Genomic DNA, 26,126 nt, shown 5'->3' on the forward strand with positions numbered 1-26,126 from the left:
GGCCAGCTCCGACTTTTGATCCGTTCTATTCGCTTCAAACTCATCCAATTCATAAGCGTGCTTCCTGCTTTCAGTCAAGAATAAATAAGAAGTTTTCCCATTCAGCAGTACGAATTATGAACAATTAGGGGAATCGTTTATAGTAATAAGAATTAATGAAAGTAATTGTATGGCAAGTACAGCTTAAGCTTAACCTTTAAACCTATTAATTATACGACTATATTAAATATACAAGTTCGTCATAAGGAAGCCCCACTGCACATACACATACCACACCACATTGTGTGCAACACATATAAATGTGCATGTTTATTCCATCTGACAACGGTTGGCGATAAGCCCAACGATGAAGTCAATACAACAAACAATAAGGAACATTTTTGGAGTTTCGTCGTCGACTTTGTCATTATTTGCTCGCCGTTTGTTTACAAGCTGAAACATTGACACACACACATCAGCTGCATCAGCTGCTCGTGCCCCATCCCTCCCACCAACAAGCCCACTCAGAATGCGTAACCCCCCCTTCAATGTGGAAGCGCCAACGCCCATGGGTTCATCTGCGGGTTATCAGCAGCGGACTGCAACTAGAATTGGTTACAAAAAAAGCGAGCTACGAAAAAGGGAAAACAACATTCATCCGGCGGCGAGAAAAGCAACCGCAAAAGTTCAATGCACATTTCGAGGTGAATTTGTTTTTGAGCTCTCGCTCGTCTCGGCCTGCAATTAATTACACAAATCGAACGAGCGTGTTTAACTTGTTTTCGCGTCTAACATGTCACGTAATTAGCCGTCTAGCTGCGAATCGAGCCGATATCGATGGGAGTTTGCCAAAAGAGTATCCAATAGATACGGCTGCGGCAGCGCCTGCGTTGCACTCAATTTGCTTGATTGTTGCGCACGGACTTTGCATGAGTACGCGTATCTGACAGTTTGCCTATCTATCTGGCCGCTTGGCGGACGACCTTGCGCCGAATATGCAATTGATACGTACTTTGCACATATGAATATTAATAGGCGACCAGAGAGTTACTCGAGGAATTTCGCAAACTGAATTCCATTAGCCTCCAAACTGTAGACTACCATATTGTAAACTCAGTTGCACCGACAGACCGCAGATGCATAACCTAAGAGATAACCCTTAATCGCAAAAATCGCTTGGTAAACACACAAAGCAACTTATAGAAACTAATTAGCACATTTTGCAAAAAGTATTCCTTTTTAGTATTTCGCTGGAAATAACTAAATAGTAACGAGCATTAATGGAACGAACATTAAACCACCGAATTTCCTTATCCTAAACACTTTTCTTAGAAATGCAAATCTCACAGGCTTTCAGCTTCTCTAAGCCTTAGGGAAAATATTGAATAGCTCGGAATAGGAAATCAATCAATCGAATCACAGACTGAACATATCTATCACTTTTCTTCACTTTTTTATAACCCAAACCACCCACTCGAAAAATCTTGGTTGATTCATTTGCAGAAATCATTTATTGTATGTATGTATGTTGGTGCAAATGCAACTTGGTGACTCTGAATATTGTGATTCGTAGGAAACACTAAGCCAAGCTAATAGAAAGTTGAACCTCAAATTTCAAGTAAAATAAAGGACTTTATATGAAACAATTGGTACTTCTATCAAAACAATTTGAATTATACCCTTATAAACGTATTGTATTCTAATATTCCGGTATCCTAAAAGTTAAAGCCAGGTCGATCAGTCTGATCTCCTAAATCCCCTTTTCACTTTGATAAAAGAGCGCACGCCACTGATAACAAACAAAGAGAGCAGCCGAGCTAACAGAGCCCTAACAGCGTGGGGGCCTAACAGAGCCCCAACAGCCCCAAACAGCTGCGCTGCCGACGCCGACTGCGACGCAGGCGAAAAGTTTTGGCTGTTTTCAGTTCGCCAGGCCGTTTTGCGTATTCGTATTCGAATTGTTACCGTGTGCGGACTGTGCCGACGGGCAGCGGAACTCAGGCGGTGCAACTGTATGTGTGCGGTGCGTGAGAGTGTGTGTGTGTGAGTGCGAGTGGGGGGCGAGAGAGATAATATGTACATTCGGTGTATATATACACATGTGTATACGTATTATTTCTATACGCCGCGATCAGAAACAACAACAACGGCAACAACAATGTGGGTCGTGCATATTGAACGTATGCAAATAAAACAAAAACAGATAAATGCCAAAAATCTACTACACTTTTATAACCAAAACACACAGAGCGCGCGGAGAGAGCGGCAATAACGATAACAGCGGAGAAAGACCACCCCCACAGCGAAGAGAGAGCGTAAGAGAGTGGCGGTTAGAAGTATCTTTGAGATACACCAACACAAAGAGAACGCGTATCTGTATCTGCATCTGTAAATGTATCTTCTGGTCTGCGTTTTTCGACTCCTCGTATAAATTGAGCCGCACTTTGCTTATTCTCGAGTTTTTGCTGCTCAGACGTCGCTGTAAGTGCACGCGTCGCTCGACTTTTCGGTTCCGCTCCGCTCCGAATCGGTTTCGTTTTCGGTTCCCAATACCTCCAATATTCCCTGAAAGATACCTGTGTCCAAGAACCCAGTTGAATCCACATATCTTCGTGCAAATCGAAGGAAAAAAAATTATTAATAAATTTCTAAACGCTCAAGACAAATAATTTCGCACACTATAAAAATATTTATGTTTAAAAAAACTGGTTGACAAATTTGTACGATCAAACACCTAAAGAAACTTATACACAAACCCATAAAACTAATAACATATTAAATACACTCTTTTTGAAGTTCAATAAAACAACACTTAATCTCTAAATACATCGTTAATACGATCTTGAGACCATTTTAACAAAAAATTAAAGTGCCAATTCCATTTTCAGTGAGTGCTTGATAAATTTGTTGTATTGAAACCCAACCGCAAATACAATTTTCAATTGCCTGCGTGCGTGTCTTCAACGCACAAACATACGAATATAGCATTTAATTTTGTTCATTATGTGTGCAATTAAATAGAAAAAAAATTGTGTGTGAAATAACAGAAAAAACAGTGCGGCGAACAGAGGCAGCAACAAATTAAACGCGTAAATTGCGTAGCAAATTCTGAATGAAAAAATTCAACAAAACCAGAAAGCGAAACAGGAGCGATAAGCGTAAGTACGGCTTTAATAAATAAATTTTATATGTTCATAATAGGACAATTTTTTGTGCTAACTTAATAACTTCGAGTTGGATGGCAATTTAAGTTTGTCGGGAAAAAGATTAATAGAGTTTAAGAGCTTTGCTTAAGTGAATATTACTTAGAGCCCCAATTAACAATTACTTCAACTTACACATATGTGTTATATATATATAGAATTTGTTTATTTAAAAATGTGTATTTGCCAAAAACAATTCTTGTATAATGCAATTAAATGTTGTGGCGAAATAAAATTTCAAAGTGAACGATCAATGCCAAACAAACATGCACAACCAGAAATTAGCTCAAAATTCATGGAATAACCTGATTTGGTTTCTTTTCATTTAATTGGGCTAAAGAAATTTCCCTTTTCAATGCTGCCCCACAAGAGAAATGGAAAGAACGAAGCATTCTCTGATTGATGTGGGGAAAAACAAAAACAGAAACCCCGAAAAGATATTTCGAAACAAAATAGAGAGGGGCAGACGATGTCTAAGCATTTATCTTTTCGTTCTTCGACGCGGTTCTTGTTATTTTTTTCGAAGGGGGGACTACTATTCGGGCGCCAGAGAAAGTGAAACATGTAATTTTTTGTTGGACGGCCTACAAAAATCATACGCCGTATTGAGTGAAATCGTAATGGGCTAAGAAATTTCTTAAATACGAAGGTTAAAAGGGGGCAGAGCAATCAGAAAGCGCACAATACACACTCGGAAATAATGATAAGACGCGCGGCGGAGAAGAGACCGTCGAAAGAATACGAAACACACACTCCACTTCTCTGCCTTTTCTGCCTGCTTTACTCGGTTCCCGGGTAATTACATACATGCCGTAAAACCAAAATAAATACGCACAGATAAAGATGCACAGATGCAGATACAGATACCGGGGTTTTGGGTTGGGTTCGGATGGGCTTTTTTTCCCGCATTCTTTTTGTGTCCTCGCAAAACGAAAGCCGAATATCGGCGAAATGCATTAAGGCCGAACAAAAGCAAAAACGAAAACAGTCAATAAACGCTGTTTAATCAAATGTAAATGTTTATACCGCACCGCAACTATCGACTCAGAATTACCGACTTTCAGAGCGTCAGAGTTTCACTTTTGTACCTCAATCATAAGAGTGTTTGTTCTGGCCAGAAACCAGTAAGAAACACTCTTTTCCGCCTGACCCACATCGGGTTCGTTATCACCGATTTTTATTATCCATTTATATATATTTGCTTGATCGCATTGAATGCGTACACACATTTACAGAGTCGTTTATTTTTTGGATTTCAAAATTAAACACTTAAAACGACGTTAACACACAGCAGGAAACGTATCTGAAAGTGACAGAGAAATCACTTTATTGTTTCTCGAATTAAAGCTACTTTTTTCGAAACAAAATAAAAAATTCATGAAGTTACATTATTTTGCTCAGGTTCATAGAGAAAGTCAAATGAGTGCTACAATTTGAAATAAATAATTCACCCATTTCATTGTTGACTTCTATGACAAGTTTAGTTAAAACATTTTTTTGTATCTCAAGTGCAACTGATGAACTTAAAGCTAATGATTGTGTAAACATAAGATCAACAGAAATTTTCATTTAACCATTTCATGGTTATAATACCCATATAAGGTGTTTCCCACAACCAAAGTTTCGGAGCTAACTTTGTCTACCTCGCCATTCCCATATTTTTCCATTGTTTCCTTTTAACTTCATCGCCTCCGCCGACCAATAAATGATCAATGGCCCAAAGCATTTCGATTTCAGCCAAACTCATTTAATTTGTTTTTTGATTCCGCTCTTTTTTCGCCATGCGTCCCAAGTCCAGAAAAATAAAGAAAGATACAAACAAAAACTGGGAAAGAACTACAAAATTCACCTGTAATAACGTCGCAGAAAATGAAGAAATCGGTTGAGAACCGGCAGACAAAAACAAGAATCGAGTAGAAGTGAGAAGACGAGCTACAGATGGAGATGAGAAAAAAAGTTGGGGAACTTCAGAGAACAGACCCGAAATCACAAACCAGATTTTCTACTAATTTAAATTCTTGGCATACAAAATATTCTAAAAAAAAATATAACAAAAATCAACAAAAGCGGAAAAAAGACAATAACAAAACAAAGTTTTCTGTATTGATTAACGAAACGAAGCGAAAATGGTTTTATTGTCCAAATATTGGCAGACAGTTTCACATAGATCGCACGTCCCTATATATCACCCTAAATTACACCCCTATCCATTCTTTAGAACTTCCGTTTCCTCGGAACACTCTTCGCATCTAATGGATTGACATTTGTTTTATCTGCCTGACGTTTAAACGTAAATTTCTTGGCCAAGAGAGCGGGGTAAAAGACACATTTACTCATCGTTGACACAAAGGAAATTTTCAAGAAGTTTAGTCACTGTGTATCGATTTTTACTGGCTCGATATTGCTGTATTCGTTCGCCAGAGCACGTGTAAAGTTGTACACAAATAAGTCTTATTCACAAGCCCAAGCTGATAATTTTATATGGTGCTGTATGTATTTGGCATTATGCTAATCAACTGGAGAAACAAATACGTACAGCCAAATCGTCATTAATTATGCATTTATTTTGAGCGTCTCAGGCCGCTGGCTGCGGCCACATTTGATATGAAAACCTCGATTCGCATTTCGAGAAACTGAAAGTTGGCCTAAAAACACAGTTAGGAATTGCCCCTGGCCATGCATTGTCGTTGAGCTGGGCTGGGGTCGTGTTTACCGCCTTAGTCAACTAACTTTAGTCGCCTCTATCAGCCAGATGTTGGCCTTACATTATGAATATCTCAAACGGATTTAGCAGCAGTCGCAAAAGATATAGAAAATGCATGCACAACTAACTTAAACTTGTAAAGATACAAATGTATCTTGCGAATTTTCTCACTTTAGGAACTGAAATATAAGTACTATCCCTACTCATCGTCTTAAAATAAGATTATTTCTAACGGAAGCATATTTGTACAAATGCACAAACTAAGTAGATGCTTAATAAAACACACTTCAGCTAGAGCAGACATATGTATCTTTTCAAATGCTGAACTTGTCTTCGAAATCATGTGCTCGACACACCCCAGACCACTCGAACAGCCCCGATTCCCCATGCCAATCACGAATATATGAGATGGATTCCCACATTCTCCAGCGACACGCCCTCTCTCTTTGGACGGACAAAAGCAGCCCCACTCGAGATGTATTTGTATATCGGGGACTGGATGCTGGATGGCAACCGTTTGCGAGCGATTAAGGAACCAGAAGTCGCACTTGACTTGCTCGTAGCCCCAAAGCCGGCCTGACATACAAAAGAGCCATTGAAGAGCAGCCTAGAAGATAGCAAAGCAGCCCGTGGAAGCGGCCAAGAGGAAGACGAATCACGATCATCAGCGGCAATTACCGCACTGTAACTACGCAGCATCCGCAACAACAACCACAATGTAAGCGCGCTGCGTGCAGAGTCAAGCAAAAAGTAAAAGAGATTCACATAGATACACAAGAAGCGGGTCTCCAGTTGGAGCCCGTGCTCCTCCTCCTCCCCTCCACCCCGGGAATCCGGACTCCACCCATCTGGAAGCTTGTTTGGCTGCTCGCTGCGACGCGTCTTTAGCAAGTGATTTCAATTTAATTGACAGTCCTTGAACTTGACTTAAACGCAACGCACAGCACAACACAGCACAGCAACCATAATAATAAAAACACCACAAGCATCCCCATCTCTTCACTTCACTCTCGATTCGCCATTCTTCCAAGTATCCAAAGTTCCTCCTCTTTGCGGGGTCTTTCGATTTTAGATTTCATTAAATTGAAATTAATGGTTTCGTTTTCGATGTTCAAGCACATATAGATATTTTATGATAATGCACTTAGGTAACTGAATGGGTAATCAAAATAATATTAAAGGTTTTACAGCTCACACGATTTAAAAAAAATCTTTAAAAAGTATATACATATATTTATGTAAAAGTAAAAAAACAGGTTCATATAAGCCTAATTAAAAAACTATGCAATTAATACTCAAAAAAATATTTGTTTATTTCTATTATATTTATTATACATCGATAGAAAGTTATTTCATCGGTGGGTTCTTAGGATATAAGAAATAAATCCATTTGTGAGCATCAATTTACTTGCCTAACTCATAAATAAAACACTAATTTGTGTAGCCTAATTTTAGATATTCGGCAGATAAGCAAACTATTTTTAACCAAAGTTTTAATTATCTAATCAAGTCATTTTATTTGTATCTATTTATAAAATCTTTAAACTTTTTTGTAATTTGAAAATATTGAATAATTTGACTTGAATATTAATGAATTGTGATGAACTGGGTCGATTGCTTTCTTGAGAAATTTCTTAAATTTAATTCTTTAAATTTAAGAGGGACTCTGGAGTTCGCTGTGGCCAACTGATATTTCCGCCCTTGTCGCTCTTCTCACTCATTGTAATCTGCATTTTCCTCCTTCCTTTGTTGACAAAGCTGAAGAGCAAAAAAAAATAAAAAATAAAAACCACACAAAAAGTTGCCCATTTGCGATTTCAGCACACAGTATTTTACGGCTCTGCTCGTCGTCATATTTTTTGGCAAATAAATCTTTTTAAAACAACAAGCGAAACACAGTCACATACATAAGAGCGGCGGATATACAATATATACAATTATATGTATATATACGAGTATAAACGCATTTGTCTATATAAAATCGTATCATCGCCGCATATATAATTTATTTTGAAAGCGTGCGTACGCCACGCATTTTTTGCCGCCTATTTTTTTCTTTTTTTTTGTGCCTAGACAAATGGATGTCCAAGGGGCAGACACAGCGATATATTCCATATAGACTTTCTTTCATTCAATGAATTTTGATATTTTCGGGCTTAATTGTTTTTCTGGCTGTGAGCTGAGAGGCGGCCGCCGAATTCTCGGGCAGATCTATAAAATTTTACACTTATGACTCGGCAACTTCTTGGATATCGACACGTGTCGCTGAAGTTTTGTATCTTTTCCACCGTGCTTCTTTGCCCATTTCGGTTTCTACTCCGCATTGTGTATACGCCCCGTGGGCGTCGGACTGAGCTTTGTGAGATAAATAGCCACAGGTGACAAAAGATGTAAATGCACAACTTGATATTCAATAGATAAGACGGCCGCAGTCCGCTGAAGTAAATGAAAGAAACACGGAGTCGCAGAAGCGCTACGTACCCATGCAAAAACTTTCACCCGCAAATGATCTACGGGCCGAAAGAAAGACTTTCGCATCGGGATCGCGAGCGAGCCAGCTAGCAAGCGATCTAGCGAGCGGTACGCACATCTAATTACCGCACTCGAAATGTGATTAGAAATCAGTTCTCGTCGCCGAAAAGAATTGAGAGAGTGCCGCAGCACTCGGCAGAATTTTCGTAGTACCATAGTACAATACTTTCACAATCACTCGAATTCAAGTTCACGGCGAGGTTTGCAAGGGTTTCGGCAGTGATTAGAACTTGATATGTACGAATATGTTTGTATATATACATGTATGTATATATGTATTCCCCGATTCAGTACTAATCGGTGACGCCGCGTTGATAACTAATACGAAAAGGCGTACGATCTATTGAGTTCATAGTGAATCGTGCGTGGATCGCACGCACGGGAAAACTAAATTTTGATTTCTTCGTTTCTGTGTCAATGAACCCATTTGAACTAAATTCTCTTTTATGATTTTTCTGGCTTTTTTTTACCCCCTGATTTCTTGTGTTTTTTATTGGGAGCTTTCGGCCACGCCGGTGCGTGCGGCGTTATCTCAAAAAGTCTGTTGCGTAGGCCGATTCGAATGCGTTTAGAAAAGAAAAGTTATGGGCGAGCGCGCCCCTCTTTTGGCCTGATTAGAAACCCGTCGAAATCAGTCCTAATCAGCTGGGAATTAACATATACTTAGATATATTTGTGTGGATAACGTATGTAGATTCATAGATGAAATTAATTACGACTGTAATAGAAATTGATAGTTTAGTTTGAGTGTAAGTATTCCATCGTAAGTTTCAAGACTATATCTCATAAATAACATTAGCAGAATAGTAATATAGGTTTGCTTAGATACATAGTTTTGTAGTTTCTTTATAAAGTTTAGTTAGAATGGATTCATATGTTCGTTTTATAGAGCAATAACCTTACAAGACTGAAGTTTTTTCTTAAATGATATAAATGAGATATTGATTAAATTAGAGATTCATTCAGATTCAGAGATGTCATCTTGGACTGTATGTACCCTACTATATATTGTTGTCATCTGGCGCTGATAAGGATCCCCGACCGGGATGAACCTTCTGAAAAAATCCCCGTTGAGTTGATAAGAAACAATGGGATGCCAAGTAGAAGTCCCCGCTGAGGTGAATCCCTTTGAAAAGCTCATTGCTCCTATAAAATCGCATGGCACTTCTATGCTCACCATCACTCCGATTTCAACAATTAGCCAGTAAAGATGTTCTCCAACAAGTGCGGAATACTGTTCCTCGTGGCCTGCTGCCTGGTCAGCCTAGTGGCCTCCTATCGTCAACCATATACCGAGGAGTTCCAGACCAGTCCGGATCAGCTGCTCCAAGTGGCTCCCTTGGTACGCCGTGCTCGATCGCCTGAGGGAGGTTCCGTGGTCGTAACCGCCAGCAAGGACCACCAAGTGGGTCGGGAGGCCAGTGTTCAGTACAACCACAATCTGTACAGTAGTGGCGATGGGCGTGGCAGCATCGACGCCTACGCCCAGGCCAGTCGGAATTTCGACTTTAATCGGAACAACTACGAAGGCGGCATTCGGGGCACCTGGCATTTCTGAGCGGGAACAGAAGTATTAAATTGGTTACAACTTGATTCATGTGAATAAATACATGTGTTTACCCAAGCGTGCTGTTGTTGTTTTCCCATTAGTGACGAATCCTCCACGGCGGATCCCATCGAAGCCCAAAGATCTTTGCGCCTGACCAAAACAAACAGTAGCCGCTGCATCGGCTATTTACCCAAAGTAACTCAACTGAAGAAACAACATCAGGGGGCAGGCAATTCATCAGACTGAAGTGGAACATACTCTTTATAATTATGAGGGCATCCAAAATCTTTAGAAACTGCAAAGAAGCGATTGGAAATCCTTTCCAAATCAGTAAAGTTAGAAAATAGATTGATTTTTCATTCACATTTCATTGTCTAACAATTAGTATCTTTTTTAATTATGCAAACAGTTTTTCCTACAAACGATAGCATAGATATGGCCAGTTCCCAAGTCCGTTACAAGTTGAATGGATGCGTTCGGCATGCTCCTTGTGAAGTGTATGCCAAGAAGTACTAAAAGTCATGAGTCGTCGTCGGGGTCAATGGACTTTTCCTTCGCTGCTGGCGTCGTCGTTGTGTAACCAATAAAAATTGATTCTGTTGCGTGTGCCCTGCGGCCGACGGGGGCGGGGCAGGAAGGGGCGGCGAATTACGCACACTGCAACAAACTCACACACCCGTACAGAGCGGAGGGTCTGTGAATGCAATTGGGGTTGCTGCATTTATCGCTCGATTTCTTGGGGAACTCTTTTGTGAGAGCCCGTACTATATCTATGTATATATGTATATGTATCTGCTCGGTATTTGGGTGTGTACATATATACGTATATGTGTGAAGATGACTAAGGGTAATTACTTTCGCTTTCCGTTTGCTCAGCTGGCAAATCAATAAAACCGGGCAACGCAAGTCAAGAATACGTTAAATGCTTGACCCCCTTGCACATTTTTCGGGAAAGCCTCGTCGGCCTTTGCCGTGGCAACAAAGGCGTCGTTAATGAAAAGCCACGAAAAAGGAAAAGCAATGCCTGGAAAATGACTTTCCATTTTCATTTAACAATAAGCAATCAATTGCAAGTTCATGGCACAGCTAACGATCTATTAGAAGAAAGTAAAAACAAGCAACGAAACCCATGCGAGGCAGAAACAAAAGACCAAAACCGACGAAAAGCGACGCCTACACAGGTACGCCAGGTGAGTTGAGTCCAGGTGAGTTTCCAGGTGAGTGCAGCTGTCAGCTGTTGCAGTTGCAGTTGCTGTCGCTGCTGCCGCCGCTGCTGCTGCTGCTGCCAATCAGTGCGAGCGGGATGGCGATGAGGAGACGGAGACGCAGTCGCAGTCTCAGCCTCAGCCTCTCGACTCGACTGGTTTTCATTTTGGCTTGGAAAAACCACACATTGGCATTGCCCCGTTGCCATTTTTAGTGGCAAAAACTGACTGCATCATAATGAAAGTGAAATGCATTGCGCAGATGGCGACGGCGATGGCGATGTCAGTTACCAGATGCAACACCGCCAGGCGGTGCAAGTAAGTCAAGTGCAGCAGTGCAGCAGCGCCAACTGCCGTTGTTGCAACATGAAGTGCCAACTGAAAAACGCACAGCGGATTCGATTCAATTGGATTGGATCGTATCGCTGCGGATTGGAATGTGCGCGCGTCACCGACATCTCCATTTCCATCTGCATCGCCAACTGAATTCGGCACCATTCAGTTAATTGGCTAAATGCGAAAAGCGCTAGGCAAAGCACACACTTTGCATGCACCGCAAGAAATTCAAAATAATAAACTGGAAAGAAATCAATCCTTACGCAAATGTAAGAAATGACAGTAATAATAAATAATGAAACATTATGCAACTTAAAATTCAAAAGATAAAGTTACAAATTCAAAATTATATAAAAATATTGAACATATAACTTCAGGTTGCAAGATAAAGTAACCTATGATCCAGAAGTTGCATTATTTCTTTCGGTGTATGCTCTGGTTAAATTATGTCAACATGCATGTACATACAGCAACAAAAGGCGAGAAGGTATGTACAAGTAGCGCACAATGTACGATGTACAATGTACAGTGAACAACGTACATGAGTATGCCTCCATTTATAGCCAGTGTTCAATGTCAGATCGCCGCCGAAGGTCGTTGTCGGATGCAGTGCGCGGTTTTCATCTGGTTTCTTCGCATGGATGTTTATCTGCATCTGCAGCATGAATATGCAGCCGTAAATGTATCTGTATCTGCATCTGCATCTCCATCGCAAACTCGTTTCCATGTGTGTGTGTGGAGTTCTGGACGAGTGTAATTGATTCCAATAGCATGGAAAACTTGACATTGAGACAAACAATTCGCATTGTGGTAGGACCACGACAACTCGACATTAAGCACGCATGCTGACAGCAGGCAAAGTGTAGATACTACAAATCAGAGAACAAGAATGAAGATTTACTAGCAGTTGTTTACTTCTTGGAAGCCTGCAACAATGGTAAATTCTACGGATTTACACAACTTCAATTACCAACAGTGAGAATCGTTGATACCCTCTTAAGAAATTGGGTAATAAAATATTTAAAAAAATATATAAAAATGGCATACACAAAAATTCCAACTATAATTGTATAATTAACTCACCTTCCGTGGATGCAGTTTCTCTGGCATATTTTAGGCGCATGCTCGACTCAATCAAGTCACAATAAATTAACCTCTATTTGTAAGCCAAGTGAATAATGCGAATAGCTAACAAACAGACAGCTGAACACAATGCAACATCAATTCACTTTTTTTTTTTTTTTTTGGTCACATTTCACTGATTTTGAAAGTGAACGTTGTGGCAGGCGGCGGCGGCAACTGGCGGAATCACGATTTTGTGGGCAGCGCAAATCTCTCCATCTCCCTCGTCAGTGGTACAGTGGACACGTCGTATGGTGGATAGGTGTTTAATTTAATTTTCTATTCAAATGAACTAAGTAGATAATAGAGTTAAAGGAATCTCGCAAGTGTGAGTTGTTATTAAAGCTGGATTTATTTCGAATGATTTTCGAGTTGAATAGACAAAGTAGAAGCTCGCAGTTTTGTGGCCTGATGCTGGTTTTTCCTGCCGTTAATGGTGCTGCTGCTTTTTTATTGGCAACTGCGTGGGTGAAATCCAGCAGACATAAATTTGGCGTCGTGTAGCTGCCGTTTTTACTTTTCCAGTGCGAGCAAATGAAGCGAAACGTGGGTTACACTTTTTACCATTTGCCTCTGCCTTTATTTATTTTATTTGTGCATTTTTTTTCTCAATTTTTTGGCATGCATCTGCAGCTGCATATCTTTTTGAGTTACATATTTGTAACGTCTGCGGCCGGATAGACAACGAACTAGATGTGTGGATGTGAATGTGGCTGAATGGAGCTGCGTAGGCCGCTCTGCATCAGGTTGACCCAGTTTTCGCTTTCTGTCTCCGTTTTGGCCCGGGTTTTTGTGATTTTTTTGTGGAAATTATACGATATGCAACCCGCTGCAGACCCATTCCATGTTTGTCCGTTAATTTATGGCACTCCAGTTGCAGCTCAATCAATTTAGCACACATTCGTCTCTCGATTCAAGCCGCTGGCCACGCTGGGCACTTATTCAATTGAGCGCCACGTAACTTTGCCAGCACAATGCAAATGATCTCTCGGATTCCTACTAAACTAGTTTTGCACCCATCCACTTTCTTATTCTTGTCACTTTGCGGATTTCGCACATTTGATACAATGAAACGGATGCGACCATGTTGGAAAGGGCAGTAAAGTGCACTGCTTTTGATTATACACTTGCTTGCGATTGTAGACGCTGTACAAATGGGCGTATACGCGATGTGGTTACACTTGTATACAATACGCCATGTGGGACAGGGCGTTGTGAGGTGGTAAAGCTCGAACTTTTTATTTCATTTATAATATCTATTGATCTACTTTAAACCTAAAATAAGAATTATTAATAATTCATTTAACATTTCTTGTATATGAATACTTCATTCATCATTCTTTAAAATTCTTCTCCCAAATTTGACACTTTCTGACAGTGTGCAATTTTAGCAAGTGCATTCCTGAGCAATCTGAAAATAGACCATTGAATCACTTTTAAGACACACCCAACTTGGGAAAGGAATTAAATCCACCTAGGTCAACAAATAAACACCCGAACAGCTTGCTAAATACCGCACTTTATGATATTTTCCTGTTGGCCATAAAAAAGGGGAGTACCGAACTGCATCAGACAAATTACAAATTGGAATTGGCCATTGCAATCTTGGCCACATGCCATTCACCAATACACCGACATGCGAACACTCATACCAACAAACAGATAAGTCAATGCACTTTTCGCCAGCACACACACACATGTATGCGCGCTGGGAAAACCAGAGAGGAAGAGCGAGAGAGCCACCGTTAGTCGCATGTCTGTGTGCGTGCCTAGATTTTGCAATAATTTCGTTTTCATTTCGAATTTGAATTTCGTTTTCGTTTCGCCTGCGACGCTCGAATGCTTCTGAAACTCAATTGTTTTCCCATTTGCATTCACTAATTATGTCATCCAGAAACCGAAGGCCGCTCCCATGGCGACTAGTTTTTTTATCTCTGAGTTTTCCCTATCCTTTAACTGCCTGTCTAGACGAAGGAAAGCCCATTTATTTCGTCTACTGCGCAATAAGTTGTATATTGTCTGTATTCCTTTGGACCCACGTCCTGCCCCTTTTTTTCCCTTAAGAGCTTTTCTTGGATGTGTCAAAAAAATCCAGCTTTTTGGGGGTAGTATTTTCGCTTGACTGTTCCTTGCTGAGTCTCCCCGCCTCAGACACTTGGATTTTTGTTAACCTAGGTCCGGAAAATGAGAAAAACGGGGGATGTAACTAAGAGCAATAGATGAGAGAGAAGTTGTTCGGTATGTGCGCAGACTTTGAGCTAAGAAGCTTACTCTATTTTACTCTACCATATTTTGTTCAAATTGAATGAATGCAACAGAAAGTTTATTTAAATCAGTACTTATTTGAAACGTTCAAATAATTTTCCTCCATTAACCTTTATTTAAGGATAAAGGTCATCGGAAGCTGTGAATTGCTTAATATAAGTATTAGTTCAAATTTCTACATTTTGTTTGTTGAAACTGATTTCTTTTGATCTACTACTATTTCCGTTGCAAAAGTGCAGCAGAAAGTGCAAGTAGCCGAAGAGACTGCCGCCGCTCTTTCGCTCTGGGATGCACTTCCTCTCTTCGGCGAAGAGCTTTGTGCAGCGCTCTCTGGCCTCTCGCCAAATTATTGAAATTGCACAAAGAAAAGTGAATCGAGAGAGCGGCACTGCGATTGTGTAAGTTTTACATGGATGCAAGAAACTTGTTTTCTTTTTATGGCCCGCAATTTGAGTTCTTACTGCTGCGCTGGAGACTATTATTGTGGTTAAAAGTACCACCCCTAGGTGGCGTAATTAGAGCAGTTATCAAACACAAACATACACACACATAGGCCGCGATTGCAATCGATTGCAGAAGAGAGTCCGCTGCACTCGTCTGATTGTGTCTGTGTGAGTGTGTGACTGACCTATCTCAATGCAATTTTGCTTGCCCGCTGCACCACACACACACGCACGCACGCATGCACACACACACACATAGCAGGCCGTTGTGCTCATTTATCTTTTATTTTTATACAATTTTCTGCTGCTGCTGTTGTTGTTGTTGTCGCCGAGGCGTCAGCAACTATTTTTGCCGCAGACAAGATTTGCATTTTACATTTATTGTACACTTTGCCCCCATTTAATAGCTTTTCCTGTCCCTCGCTGTTTCGCTTTCGTTAATAAACAATAATGTGCGCTGCACTTTTTTCACACGCATTGCATCGCGCTCAAAATTGTTGTTAATCGGTCTGGCTGTAATTATTATGACCCAACTAAACGCCATGCCCATTTATATACGTACTTTTAATTACGGCTGATTGTATATGGCTACAATTTTATGACACCAATTTTATGGACATTAAATTCTCAGTTGCCTGGTAGCTACATTGTTGAACAAGAAGTTTGTCAAAAGTATTTTTGTATTGAGCGAAAAGAAAACAAGGTCTTAATTTGTATAAAATTCAAACAAAATTTAACGATCTTAAAATTAAAGGAATGCTCTTTAGTTTAGTAATTTAATTCAAACATAAGAACTTGTTTATGTACGTAGTACTTCCGGATAGTTAATGTATAAATAGTATTTAGTTAATAAATTAATTTTTCCCTTCTTCTTCTTTATACTTTCAGTTACCAACTAAAGAAACTCACGCCTAACAGAAATGTAAGTTGTCAACAAAATGCCCATTTCAACGTTGTTTAAGAGTAAACAACTAATTTAAAATGGAACGCCATAAAAAGTCAGGCGCCAAAAGAGTTGAGAAAGAAATCACAGAAAGAAGCCAAGTGGAATTTTACAAAGCCCAAAAAGTTGAATAAATAAAAAATTACAAACACGCACTCGGTGAAAATTATGCATGGATTTTTTGTTCGTTAAACAATTGAAATCTTTTTTTTTTGCTGAGCGGTAAAAAGAACCTGCTAAGTACTTTCATAAACAAATACTTATGGGCAATGAATGGGCCCTGTATCTATGCGAATGGCTTCGGTTCTATATCTATTTGGGCAACTACTTTTTTTTTTATTTCTCGGAAAGCCACTTGACACTTCGAGTGAACTAACTCCGAGACCCAAAACACTTGAGAAGTCTATTGAATGACTATTCATCTGTCTGATACTGGGCGAAAAAGTCAAACTTTCTGCGCATGACGAAGCCTTACCGCATAATTGCTCGCTAATTGGAAAAATCCATGCAGAACCTACAATAAATTATGCCAAATTAGCTGGTTTCGTTGGGAAGCAGCATCTTCCAGTTGACAGTTAACAATTTATAAAAGTTCAATTAGCCCCATAACGGTAATAATCGGACCGTGGAGCATTTAAGGCAAGTTAACACCTCGTCCGTTGGTCCACCAGTTGCATCCTGGCCACCGAAAACGGCTTAAATCAGCAGGTCAATCAATCAGACGAAGGGTTCTGTTCTGTTCTGTTTTAAATTAAGATTTTTTGCGCTTTTAAACAAGCTTTCTTTTCTGCGGCCTGCAAGCACAGTGGTTAAAAAGCCAATCAAATAGTATCAAGTTACAACGATTTTAAAAGATACCTATGACACATTGATGTTTGAATAGAAAGACAGGATAAAATTTAAATTCTTCATTAGATTTTATTCTATTTCATTTTAAGTAGTTAGGATTCGAGACAAAGAGTTCCACTGTCTGCGCAAAATGACAAATGCAACCTCCGCCAAAAGCAAAAAGCAATCCAATCCACTCGCATTTATTCAGTACCCACCTATATATGCGTATCTTATAGGTAGCATATCCAGAATGAAAATAAATGTATCTGTTCGGTTTTTGCCTCGAGAACGTCACGTCAGCGCCATGAACTGATCTTCACGCGAGATATTCGGGGGAATTTCGAGAAGGATTGGAGCAGCCAGTAACCAGGTAACACTGGACTCCAGGTCCACTGAGCACTGGACTTAATGCAGTCCTCCTCGAACGCCTTTTTGATTGCATTTCATTAGGTTCTTTTTTTTGCGGATTTTTTGTCTGTTTATTTTTTTGAATTTGTTTCGGCGTGGACTTTTGCGGGCATTTCAAAAATTTATGCACACTTGGCTGCCATTTTGAGGTTGTTAATTTTTCTTCATTTTTTTCGTTTTCGATTCGTTTTCTGACTGGCTTTCGTGTTTTTACCTTTCTCAGATTTTTAACAAGCGCCGTCAAAAAGGAAGTTTGGTTTTCCGCCAAACAAAAGCGCGAATAAAGAAAAGTAACTGCTGTCCAAATAAGAAGTTATATATGTATGCACACTCAATTTAAATCATGAGCTACACCAAAAAATATTTATTGCAAAAATTCAATTTAACTGTTTCAGTTTATTATTAATTTATTAAATAAATTATAAGGTGTTAGTTTCACGAAGAGCATACTTGCATTCACCTTTTCTTGGTTTTAAGTATTTGCTGTCATCGTTTTTGGCCAGAAAACCACACCCTTTGTGTTGCCATGAATCATGTACCTCATATCGTACTTATATATGTACCAAACTCAGAGGTTTACATGGTTGTTCCACTTTTAAATGCCTAAAAAGCACATGCTTAAATAACCGCATATACGATATATATGTGGGATTTTACGATACCTCGATCGCATTGAAATACAATTTTTATAATCCCAGATTTGCCGCTTGAAAAGTTTTATGGCTTTTTTTATTTGTTGTGCGGCGATTAAATATTAAATTAACTTTTTATAATAGGCTTAAACAAAATCACAAATAAAACAAAATTGACTCATGCCTTTTGCACATCCAAATAATAATGGAATAATTTCGTTCAAAAATTATAATGATTATAAAGCTTCGCATATAAGTGGGCATACTGTATTTATACTATAATCGTTTGTCACAGCCAAGTTGTGCACTTTTTGTTACTGTTTTTGTCTGTCCCACACTTTGTTTACACAATTCGAGCTTCTGGTTCAAATTTCAGTTCTCAATGTGAAGGTCAAAGCCAAAACACAATAAACGAATCCATTTGATTGGTCAGCGAATTGGAGACCCTAGAGAATTAAGCCGAGAAAATGACTCAATGTTCGGGGGGAAAATGCGAATAAACAAATAAGTCTGTTGAGTTCCGAACTTTGTAGAAACAGAAACGTAAACATACAACGAATTCTCGAGATTAATGAGCCACCGCCTCATGTTGCAATATAAAAGTTGCCTGCGATAGCACAGGTTCTGAATCGTTTCTATGCTAAAAGTGAAATGTGGAAAAACCACTTTTCCGAGCGCGCTTTTCCAGCAGGCCGCCAGCCCCAACTGCAAGGCCCGACTTCAACTTGGACTTGCAACTGGCATCTGTTGCTGGTCGAGTGTGCAATTTACTTTCAATGCCGCTTCTAGCCATTGTTGGGCTTTCTTCGCTGGCTTTGGCCGTGCATCTGCCACTTGTTTGTTGCCATGTTGCTGTTGCAGTTGCAACTGCTGCTGCTGCTGCTGCTGTCAGCGTCTAGTCAGCACGTTGCCCGCGTGTCTGGTTTTGTTGCATGTTGGCATGCAGCAGCAGCAGCCACTGAGCTGCTTGGTATGCAATTTGCAATAGTTGCGCTTGCGCAATTCAAATGGCCACCAATACTAGTGCGCTGCACACACACACACACACACACGTGCATACATAACTCAGTTACGTAGTAGGAAAAGCGAAGACCAAAGACGGAAGTGGGAAGACGTGTTGCAAGTGGCCAGGAAAACCGGAAAATCCACACGTTATGAGCAGAGAAAAGGTGCAACTCCCCGTTTTCCCCGCCAACTCGACCATTCTTATTACACTAGACAGCATAGTTTTAATTCGAAGGAATACAATTTGATCTGAGCTTATTATTTTATTAGAAAAATCATGCAATTACACAATGAAATTGTTTAGAATGACCTAAATTATGCACAATGGCTGGAATTTATTAATGAATTTTTTGACATGTTTATTGGCCTTTTTAAAATGTAGATACTGCTACTTTTATAGGTATAAAAACCATTAGGATTTTGTGCCTCGGTGTAAAATCAAGCTTTAATTTCCACGATGATGGGCTGTGGGCCCAATTGAAATGGAAACCTCGGCTAGAATCTACATATCGATCCGCTCCCAACCAGAATGACCCGCTCGATTGGGCCTATCCTCGAAGATAGTTTCGTAAACTGGTGGTTTAATTGCATTTATTATGATTGACACTGATAAATCGGTAATAACATATCTAACTGTCAGTCGGACACTTGCAGCAAATTGAACAATTAACCATCCATCAGGCCAAATTAAAGGCAATAGATGGCCGGGCTGTTACATAAACATCTGGCGATAGTTCGCAACCCGGTCAGTTGCTTTCAGCCGGGTTCAATGAGCCCAGCCCGCAGCTCGGGCCCAAAAGACAGGCCGAAACCCAAGCCAAACAGGTAACCGCAGGAGTTCAGGTTCAGGCCAGGTCCCAGCAAGTGCATCGGAGTAGCTCCAAAGTTTAGACTCTATTCCTCTGCTGGAATAAGGAGCGGGGAGGATTACGCAGCGATGGCAGCGATAAGTGGCAGCCAGCCAGGTATAACTGAAGTACTAAAGTACTTGGCTTTGTTGGCCCATCTACGTCACCAGTTAGATTCTGCAGGGCGTGCGGAGCAGATAAGACGGGAAATAAAGATACAGCGAACGGCTTATCTTGAGGTGTTATATTTTCTCTATAACGTGGATAACTTATTCTTTAAGCTCATCTTTATTAGTTGTCAACAAGCTAATGCAAGCGAAAAGAAAGATAAAATCTACATAATTTTATACTAAAAATAATACTAATTTAAGATGAATACAAGCACACATTCTTAAATGATGATTGATTGTATTTTACTAGAGTTTCGATATTTTAGGGACCTATTGTTTCGTAATCTCTGGCGTTTTGTTTATATGCTGTAACCCCATTTGGCGCATCACATTTCTAAACATAAAAAGTAAATTAAAAATGCTAATTGAGCACGTGCTACTTCCATTCATCTCTAATTATGCATAAATAAATATTCGCTTGATTCACACGCATTCCGATGAAACAACAGCCAAGTATTTCAAACAGAAATCAAAAGCGCAAAATGCGCAATAAATAAAATCGAAGAAAAAAGAAATATACCCCACAGCAGGAACAACAACAAATTCAAGGCCAAAGTTTATGACGCTTGAGGGGAGTAGAAGAAAAACATCGAGCTTCTCTACAATTTCCCCCCTCTTTGCACTGCACACACACATAGTTGGTTACACAGGGAGAAATTCAATGCAGTTCCTGCTCGATTCTTTTAAAATAAATCATTTCAAGTCAGAAGATATTAAGGTTCCCAACTTTCGAAAATCATATCAGATATTTTTTCCAATTTGAAATCCTTTAAAACTGCGTCGAAAAGTATGCAACAACAATTTTTTTCTATGTATCTGAGTATTCAACATAATGGTTGCATTTTTTAAAATTTTTAAGAATTCTTTAACAATTTTCTCTAAACGTATTCCATACTTGATAATATTTTATTAGTGAGGAATATTTATAAAAAATAAAAACAAATACATTTTTGTGCATTTAGGAGTGAGGGGACTGGCAAATCCAATCTCTCCTCACCGCCGAGCAAGAATTTCACTTTCCTTATCAGCGAGGTCGGGCACATTGATAAGATTTGCGACTGCAGCCAGTCCATAATGATTGCAATGAAAGTGAAATTAAACTCAGTCATGCCTTTTATAAGGCAACGCCAACGCAAATTGTCGAGTCTGAACAAAAACAACAAATGCTTAGAACGAAATTTGCGAGTATTTGACATTGAAATTTTTTGTGCAAAAAAAAAATATACAAACCGAAAGTGAGATACGAGTAGAGGAGCATTTGGACAAACTGTTTTAATATTTGCTTTGCATATACAAATTGGCTTATATACTACATACTACACACATATTTTGTTGGTTTCTAAAAATGGGAAAATCATCATTTGGGAAATTTGTAAAGTTTTTGTATGATAGCGAGAGCTAAATTAGGTTTAAATGGGCGCAAGTAAGCCAAACACTCTCCTCGTGCGATTAAAATTTCATATCAGTCCAACCTTGAACTTTTTCAGTGCTCTTATCAATGTGCCAAAAGTGCGGTGCAATCTAAAATACTTGCAGCGTTGCTAGAATTTTGTCGCGTGCTGTTCGCACGACTGCGTTTCAAATGCATGTGTGTGTGTGTGTGTGTGTGTTCGGCACTGATAAGGTGTGTGTGTGTGCTCAGTGTTTCCCGATTCTCTTTAGTCTTCGTTGGGGTTTCAACGCCATAGTTCCATTATAATCGGATGGTGAGGAGTGACTTAACCAGAGAAAGAAAATCATTAAAGGAAAATGTGCCAATAGTGAGTTTTCGATTAAAAGTCTACCGGTATCTATAAAAACAATTATAGTATTTAAGTATATTTCTGATAAGTCAGAATATACAGTTCAATTTTGCAATAGGTACTTTGATGTGCAAAGCATTTACTTCTCGGTAAAAATACTCAGTTAATAACACAGCTTTTTATATAAATATAAACGCATGACGTATATTTGTACTTGAAGTTAATCAATACAAATAAACAAAATGGGGGAAGAGGTTGGAAAAAGCTGAATAGGAGAAGATTTATAAAGTCTGAAAATATTTATATTGCCTTTTCCCCGAAACAAGTTATTTATTTCAATACTAATCTTAATTTATCTTTTATTTTCAGACCCAACACTGCCATATTAAAGCAAAGAATATAGAACTGTTTTGAAGACCAGATCAACCAATCTACCTCGACTTCTGGGCCAACAAGCAAAAGAAAACTAAACTCAATGCCAGAACCCAATTTCCCGATAGGAAAATGGAACAGGCAATAAGCAAGACCACATAGAGGAGATTAACTAAACCGATCCGTTGAGATTACACAGTCGAGATCAATAGAACCCATTGAAGATCGTTCGAACCAACTAGTTTTTTAGATTTCCATTAGAAGCCAAAATGACGAAGAGCAATGGCGATGTGGAGGCGGCAACCCAGGTGCAAAATCTGGGCGGAAAGCCCAGCAACGGACATGGCCAGCTGAATGGGAATGGCTATCATCAGAACGGCGGACGCAGGGATTCCAGTCAAGCCTTCACACCACTGCTGTCGCAGCACAATAATGGCACCACCAATGGCGAGGTGACCACTCCGCCTCCGAGTACAGTGCTCTACGAGAGCACACCGAGCAATAATAACGAGTGGAAGGCTCCGGAGGATCTGGGCCATCTGAAGAACGGCCTGGGCAACATACTGAGCAGTAATAATAATGGCACCGGCAATGGGCACAGTCTCAGCGAAAAGTATGCCCACGAACAGGCTCCCCTGACCGGAGGTTACAAGTTGCCACCTCGCTCCAGTGAGTCCGAGGAATCCGATTTCGATTCCGACCTCAATGGCGGCTCCTCCGCGGAATCCAGCTCCAGTTGCGGCCTCTTCGGCTGCCGGCCCAAGTGGGCCAGGAGATTCGCGTCCACGCACGTCTTCATGGTGGTCTTCCTGCTGGCCTACATCCTGCAGGGCATGTACATGACCTACTTCGTCTCTGTGATCACCACCATCGAGAAGCTATTCCAGATCAAGTCGAAGACCACGGGAATTCTGCTGAGCGCCAGTGAGATGGGTCAGATATGCACGGCCATGTTGTTGACCTACTTCGCCGGCAGAGGACATCGTCCAAGATGGATTGCCTGCGGCATGGTCCTGTTCTCCATCGCCGCCTTCTCCTGCGCCCTGCCGCATTTCATCTTCGGCGAGCAGCTGATGCACTCCAGTGTGATTCTCCAGCAGACGCAGGTCTCTCCCGCCAATAATTCCTTCTCGTCACACTGGCTGAATGCCAGCAGTGAACAGGTTAATCCCAATCTGTGCATTTTGGGTGGCAACCAAACCCATTCGGGCAGCGAGTGCAACGAGGAGCGCCAGCTGGAGCAGGCTTCCCACTCTAAGATCACCGTCATCGTGCTGTGCATCTTCTTTGGCAGCCTTCTCAGCTCGGGCATTGGGCAGACCGCCGTGGCCACCCTGGGCATTCCCTACATCGATGACAATGTGGGCAGCAAGCAGTCGCCCATGTACATGGCCGTCACCATTGGCATGAGGATCCTGGGACCAGCATCTGGTTTCATTTTTGGCAGCTTCTGCACGCGCTGGTATGTCAACTTCTCGAATCCCGGCTTCGATGCCACCGATCCGCGCTGGATTGGCGCCTGGTGGCTGGGGCCCGTGGCCATTGGCAGCCTCATGCTGCTGGCCTCCATTGCCATGTTCTCGTTCCCCAAGCAGCTGAGGGGCAAACAGAAGCCGCCGGGGCAGACGGCCACTCCAGCAGCTCCAGTTGAGCCGGAGGAGAAACCCAAGCTAAAAGGTGAGAATGCCAAAGATGACTTGTTGTTTAGCATTTGATGATAAAGATTTTAGATTAAAATCATGCCTCTATCATCAACAGACCAGTCAATCAATGCACTTTCCTCTATCTGGAACTTAATCTTCAATTCGCCCATACAGATTTTCCCAAGACAGTCCGTCGCCAGCTGAGCAACGACATCCTGATGTTCCGCACCGCCTCATGTGTGTTCCACCTGCTGCCCATCGCCGGTCTTTATACGTTCCTGCCCAAGTATCTGGAGACCCAGTTCCGGCTGGCCACCTATGATGCCAACATGATCGCCGCCTTCTGTGGCATCCTGGTCATGGGCATAGGTATTGTCATTTCCGGGCTCTTCATCCTGAAGCGGAAGCCCACTGCCAGGGGCGTGGCCGCTTGGATCGCCTTCACAGCCCTCGTCTACTCGGCGGGCATGATCATCCTGATGTTCATCGGCTGCAGCATGAACGACTTTGCCGGCTACAAGCCAAGCGATGGCAACAGGTGGGTCATCAAACTAAGTTCTAGCCCACATAAGTATGCAAGCTATTTCCATGACCAGAGGATCCTTTTAAAGGTGTTACTAGCTATTAGATCTATCATTTAATTTGTGTTACTTTTCTTAAATTTATCTGCAGTCCCGCCTTGATCGAGCCCACGTGCAGTGCCGCTCTCAACTGTACCTGTGATAAGGAGAACTTCGCGCCCATCTGCGCCGACGGCAAGATGTACATCTCGGCCTGCCACGCCGGATGCAGCAGCTCCTCGCTGCGGCCCAGCGACAATCGCACGCTCTACTCCGATTGTGCTTGCATTCCAGATGGTGAGATGCACCCATTTAGCGCTAAGTTCCAGTATCTCAATCCCTATGCAACTTTCAGCTCCGGAGGCGGTCAACGGTTACTGTGATAATAACTGCAAAAACTTCATCTACTTTATACTGATCTTTGCCATTTGCGTATTTATGCATTCCACCTCCGAGGTGGGCAGCATGCTGCTCGTCATGCGCTGCACACACCCCAAAGGTAATAACCAGGATTGGCAAACAGATGTTACACTAACGATAACAAAACCCTAAATCCCCGCAGATAAGGCCATGGCCATGGGTGTGATACAGTCGGCCATCGGCCTGTTCGGCAACGTTCCCTGTCCCATCATCTACGGCGCAGTGGTGGACTCCGCCTGCCTCATCTGGAAGTCGGTGTGCGGCAAACACGGCGCCTGTTCGCTCTACGATGCGGATACCTTCCGGCAATATTTCCTAGGTGAGTCGGAATCTATAGGAAAATTTAAAAATAATATCTAAATTACTAATCACGGAGTAATTGATTATGTACGTTACTATGCAAGATAATAGATAATAGTTCCTCTGTTCATTTATAAACAAAAATACTTAGCAACCTATCTGTAATTCCCAGGAATCACGGCTGGCATTATGTTCCTGGCATTCCTGATGGACCTGGTGGTGTGGCGCAAGGCGCATCGCATCGACATCGCGCCCGAGGATCCGCAGGAGGGCGGGCCCGCTTCCAACGGAAGGACCTTGGAGGTGTCCGAGTCCAAGCAGCCCATCACCCCGGCGCCGGACACGACGGTCTAGGAGGAGCGGGTCGGCGACGAGCCTTGCACAAGCTGCAGGATTTCCAATAAACGTTTACCTTAATTGTTAATTAGTTATCATTTGTCTAGTTTGTTAGCCTAGTGCAAGAGTTATGTATTTAGTTAAGTGGCATCTTCGAGCGTCGGGAGACCTCATTCAAATCCACATTAGAACGCGCTCGTCCAGCTCCCGATCCCGATCCCGCTCCAAATCCCAGCACCATATTCTACATGAAACCGCTGGATTGCGATTTGAATCCTTGTAAATCTCAACGCGAAACAATGAAATGAAATTCTAGACATTATCTAACGTCATGCATGAGCGTAGTTAATCGACAAGCTAATACTACAAAATGATCGACAATTGTGCAAAGTGCAAGAAAATTGATGAATCCTTATGTGTAAACTATATGTAACAGTTATATCGCGATGTATGTAATCTATAATTAATATATTAGACATACACTTACATGTATGTATGTAATTGCAACCTATCTGTGGTAGTTAAATTTTAGTTAAAATTCAAATTAATTGTCTAAGTTTGTCATACAACAAATATAT

The 26,126-nt window shown here is 41.0% G+C and overlaps 2 protein-coding genes across 3 annotated transcripts; both read left to right on the forward strand.

The window, feature by feature from the left end:
* The first annotated feature begins 1,899 nt into the window (after positions 1 to 1,899).
* On the forward strand, positions 1,900 to 25,919 carry LOC6738471 (solute carrier organic anion transporter family member 74D). 2 transcript variants are annotated; one of them, XM_016171649.3, is made up of 9 exons: positions 1,900 to 1,991; positions 2,868 to 3,137; positions 16,227 to 16,260; positions 22,287 to 23,966; positions 24,107 to 24,470; positions 24,605 to 24,789; positions 24,848 to 24,991; positions 25,055 to 25,231; positions 25,385 to 25,919. In XM_016171649.3, the coding sequence occupies exons 4-9, from the start codon at positions 22,559 to 22,561 to the stop codon at positions 25,564 to 25,566; spliced, it is 2,460 nt and encodes an 819-aa protein (XP_016032300.1). In that variant the 5' UTR covers positions 1,900 to 1,991; positions 2,868 to 3,137; positions 16,227 to 16,260; positions 22,287 to 22,558; the 3' UTR covers positions 25,567 to 25,919. The 2 variants fall into 2 exon arrangements, with proteins under 2 accessions (XP_016032300.1, XP_016032299.1); XM_016171648.3 differs by having other exon boundaries at positions 1,934 to 2,002.
* Positions 9,583 to 10,042, forward strand: LOC6738470. The gene has a single exon (XM_002085241.4). It carries the CDS (start codon positions 9,629 to 9,631, stop codon positions 9,974 to 9,976), a length of 348 nt encoding a protein of 115 aa, XP_002085277.1. The 5' UTR covers positions 9,583 to 9,628; the 3' UTR covers positions 9,977 to 10,042.
* Positions 25,920 to 26,126: the final 207 nt, after the last annotated feature.

The sequence above is a fragment of the Drosophila simulans genome, chromosome 3L (assembly GCF_016746395.2).
Source record: "Drosophila simulans strain w501 chromosome 3L, Prin_Dsim_3.1, whole genome shotgun sequence".
Taxonomy (NCBI): domain Eukaryota; kingdom Metazoa; phylum Arthropoda; class Insecta; order Diptera; family Drosophilidae; genus Drosophila; species Drosophila simulans.

Coding starts and splice junctions, on each gene's coding strand:
- LOC6738470 (XM_002085241.4), top strand. CDS start 9,629: ATGTTCTCCAACAAGTGCGGAATACTGTTCCTCGTGGCCTGCTGCCTG.
- LOC6738471 (XM_016171649.3), top strand. CDS start 22,559: ATGACGAAGAGCAATGGCGATGTGGAGGCGGCAACCCAGGTGCAAAAT. Junction 24,790..24,847: donor TTGTGCTTGCATTCCAGATG/GTGAGATGCACC, acceptor TGCAACTTTCAG/CTCCGGAGGCGGTCAACGGT. Junction 25,232..25,384: donor CTTCCGGCAATATTTCCTAG/GTGAGTCGGAAT, acceptor TGTAATTCCCAG/GAATCACGGCTGGCATTATG.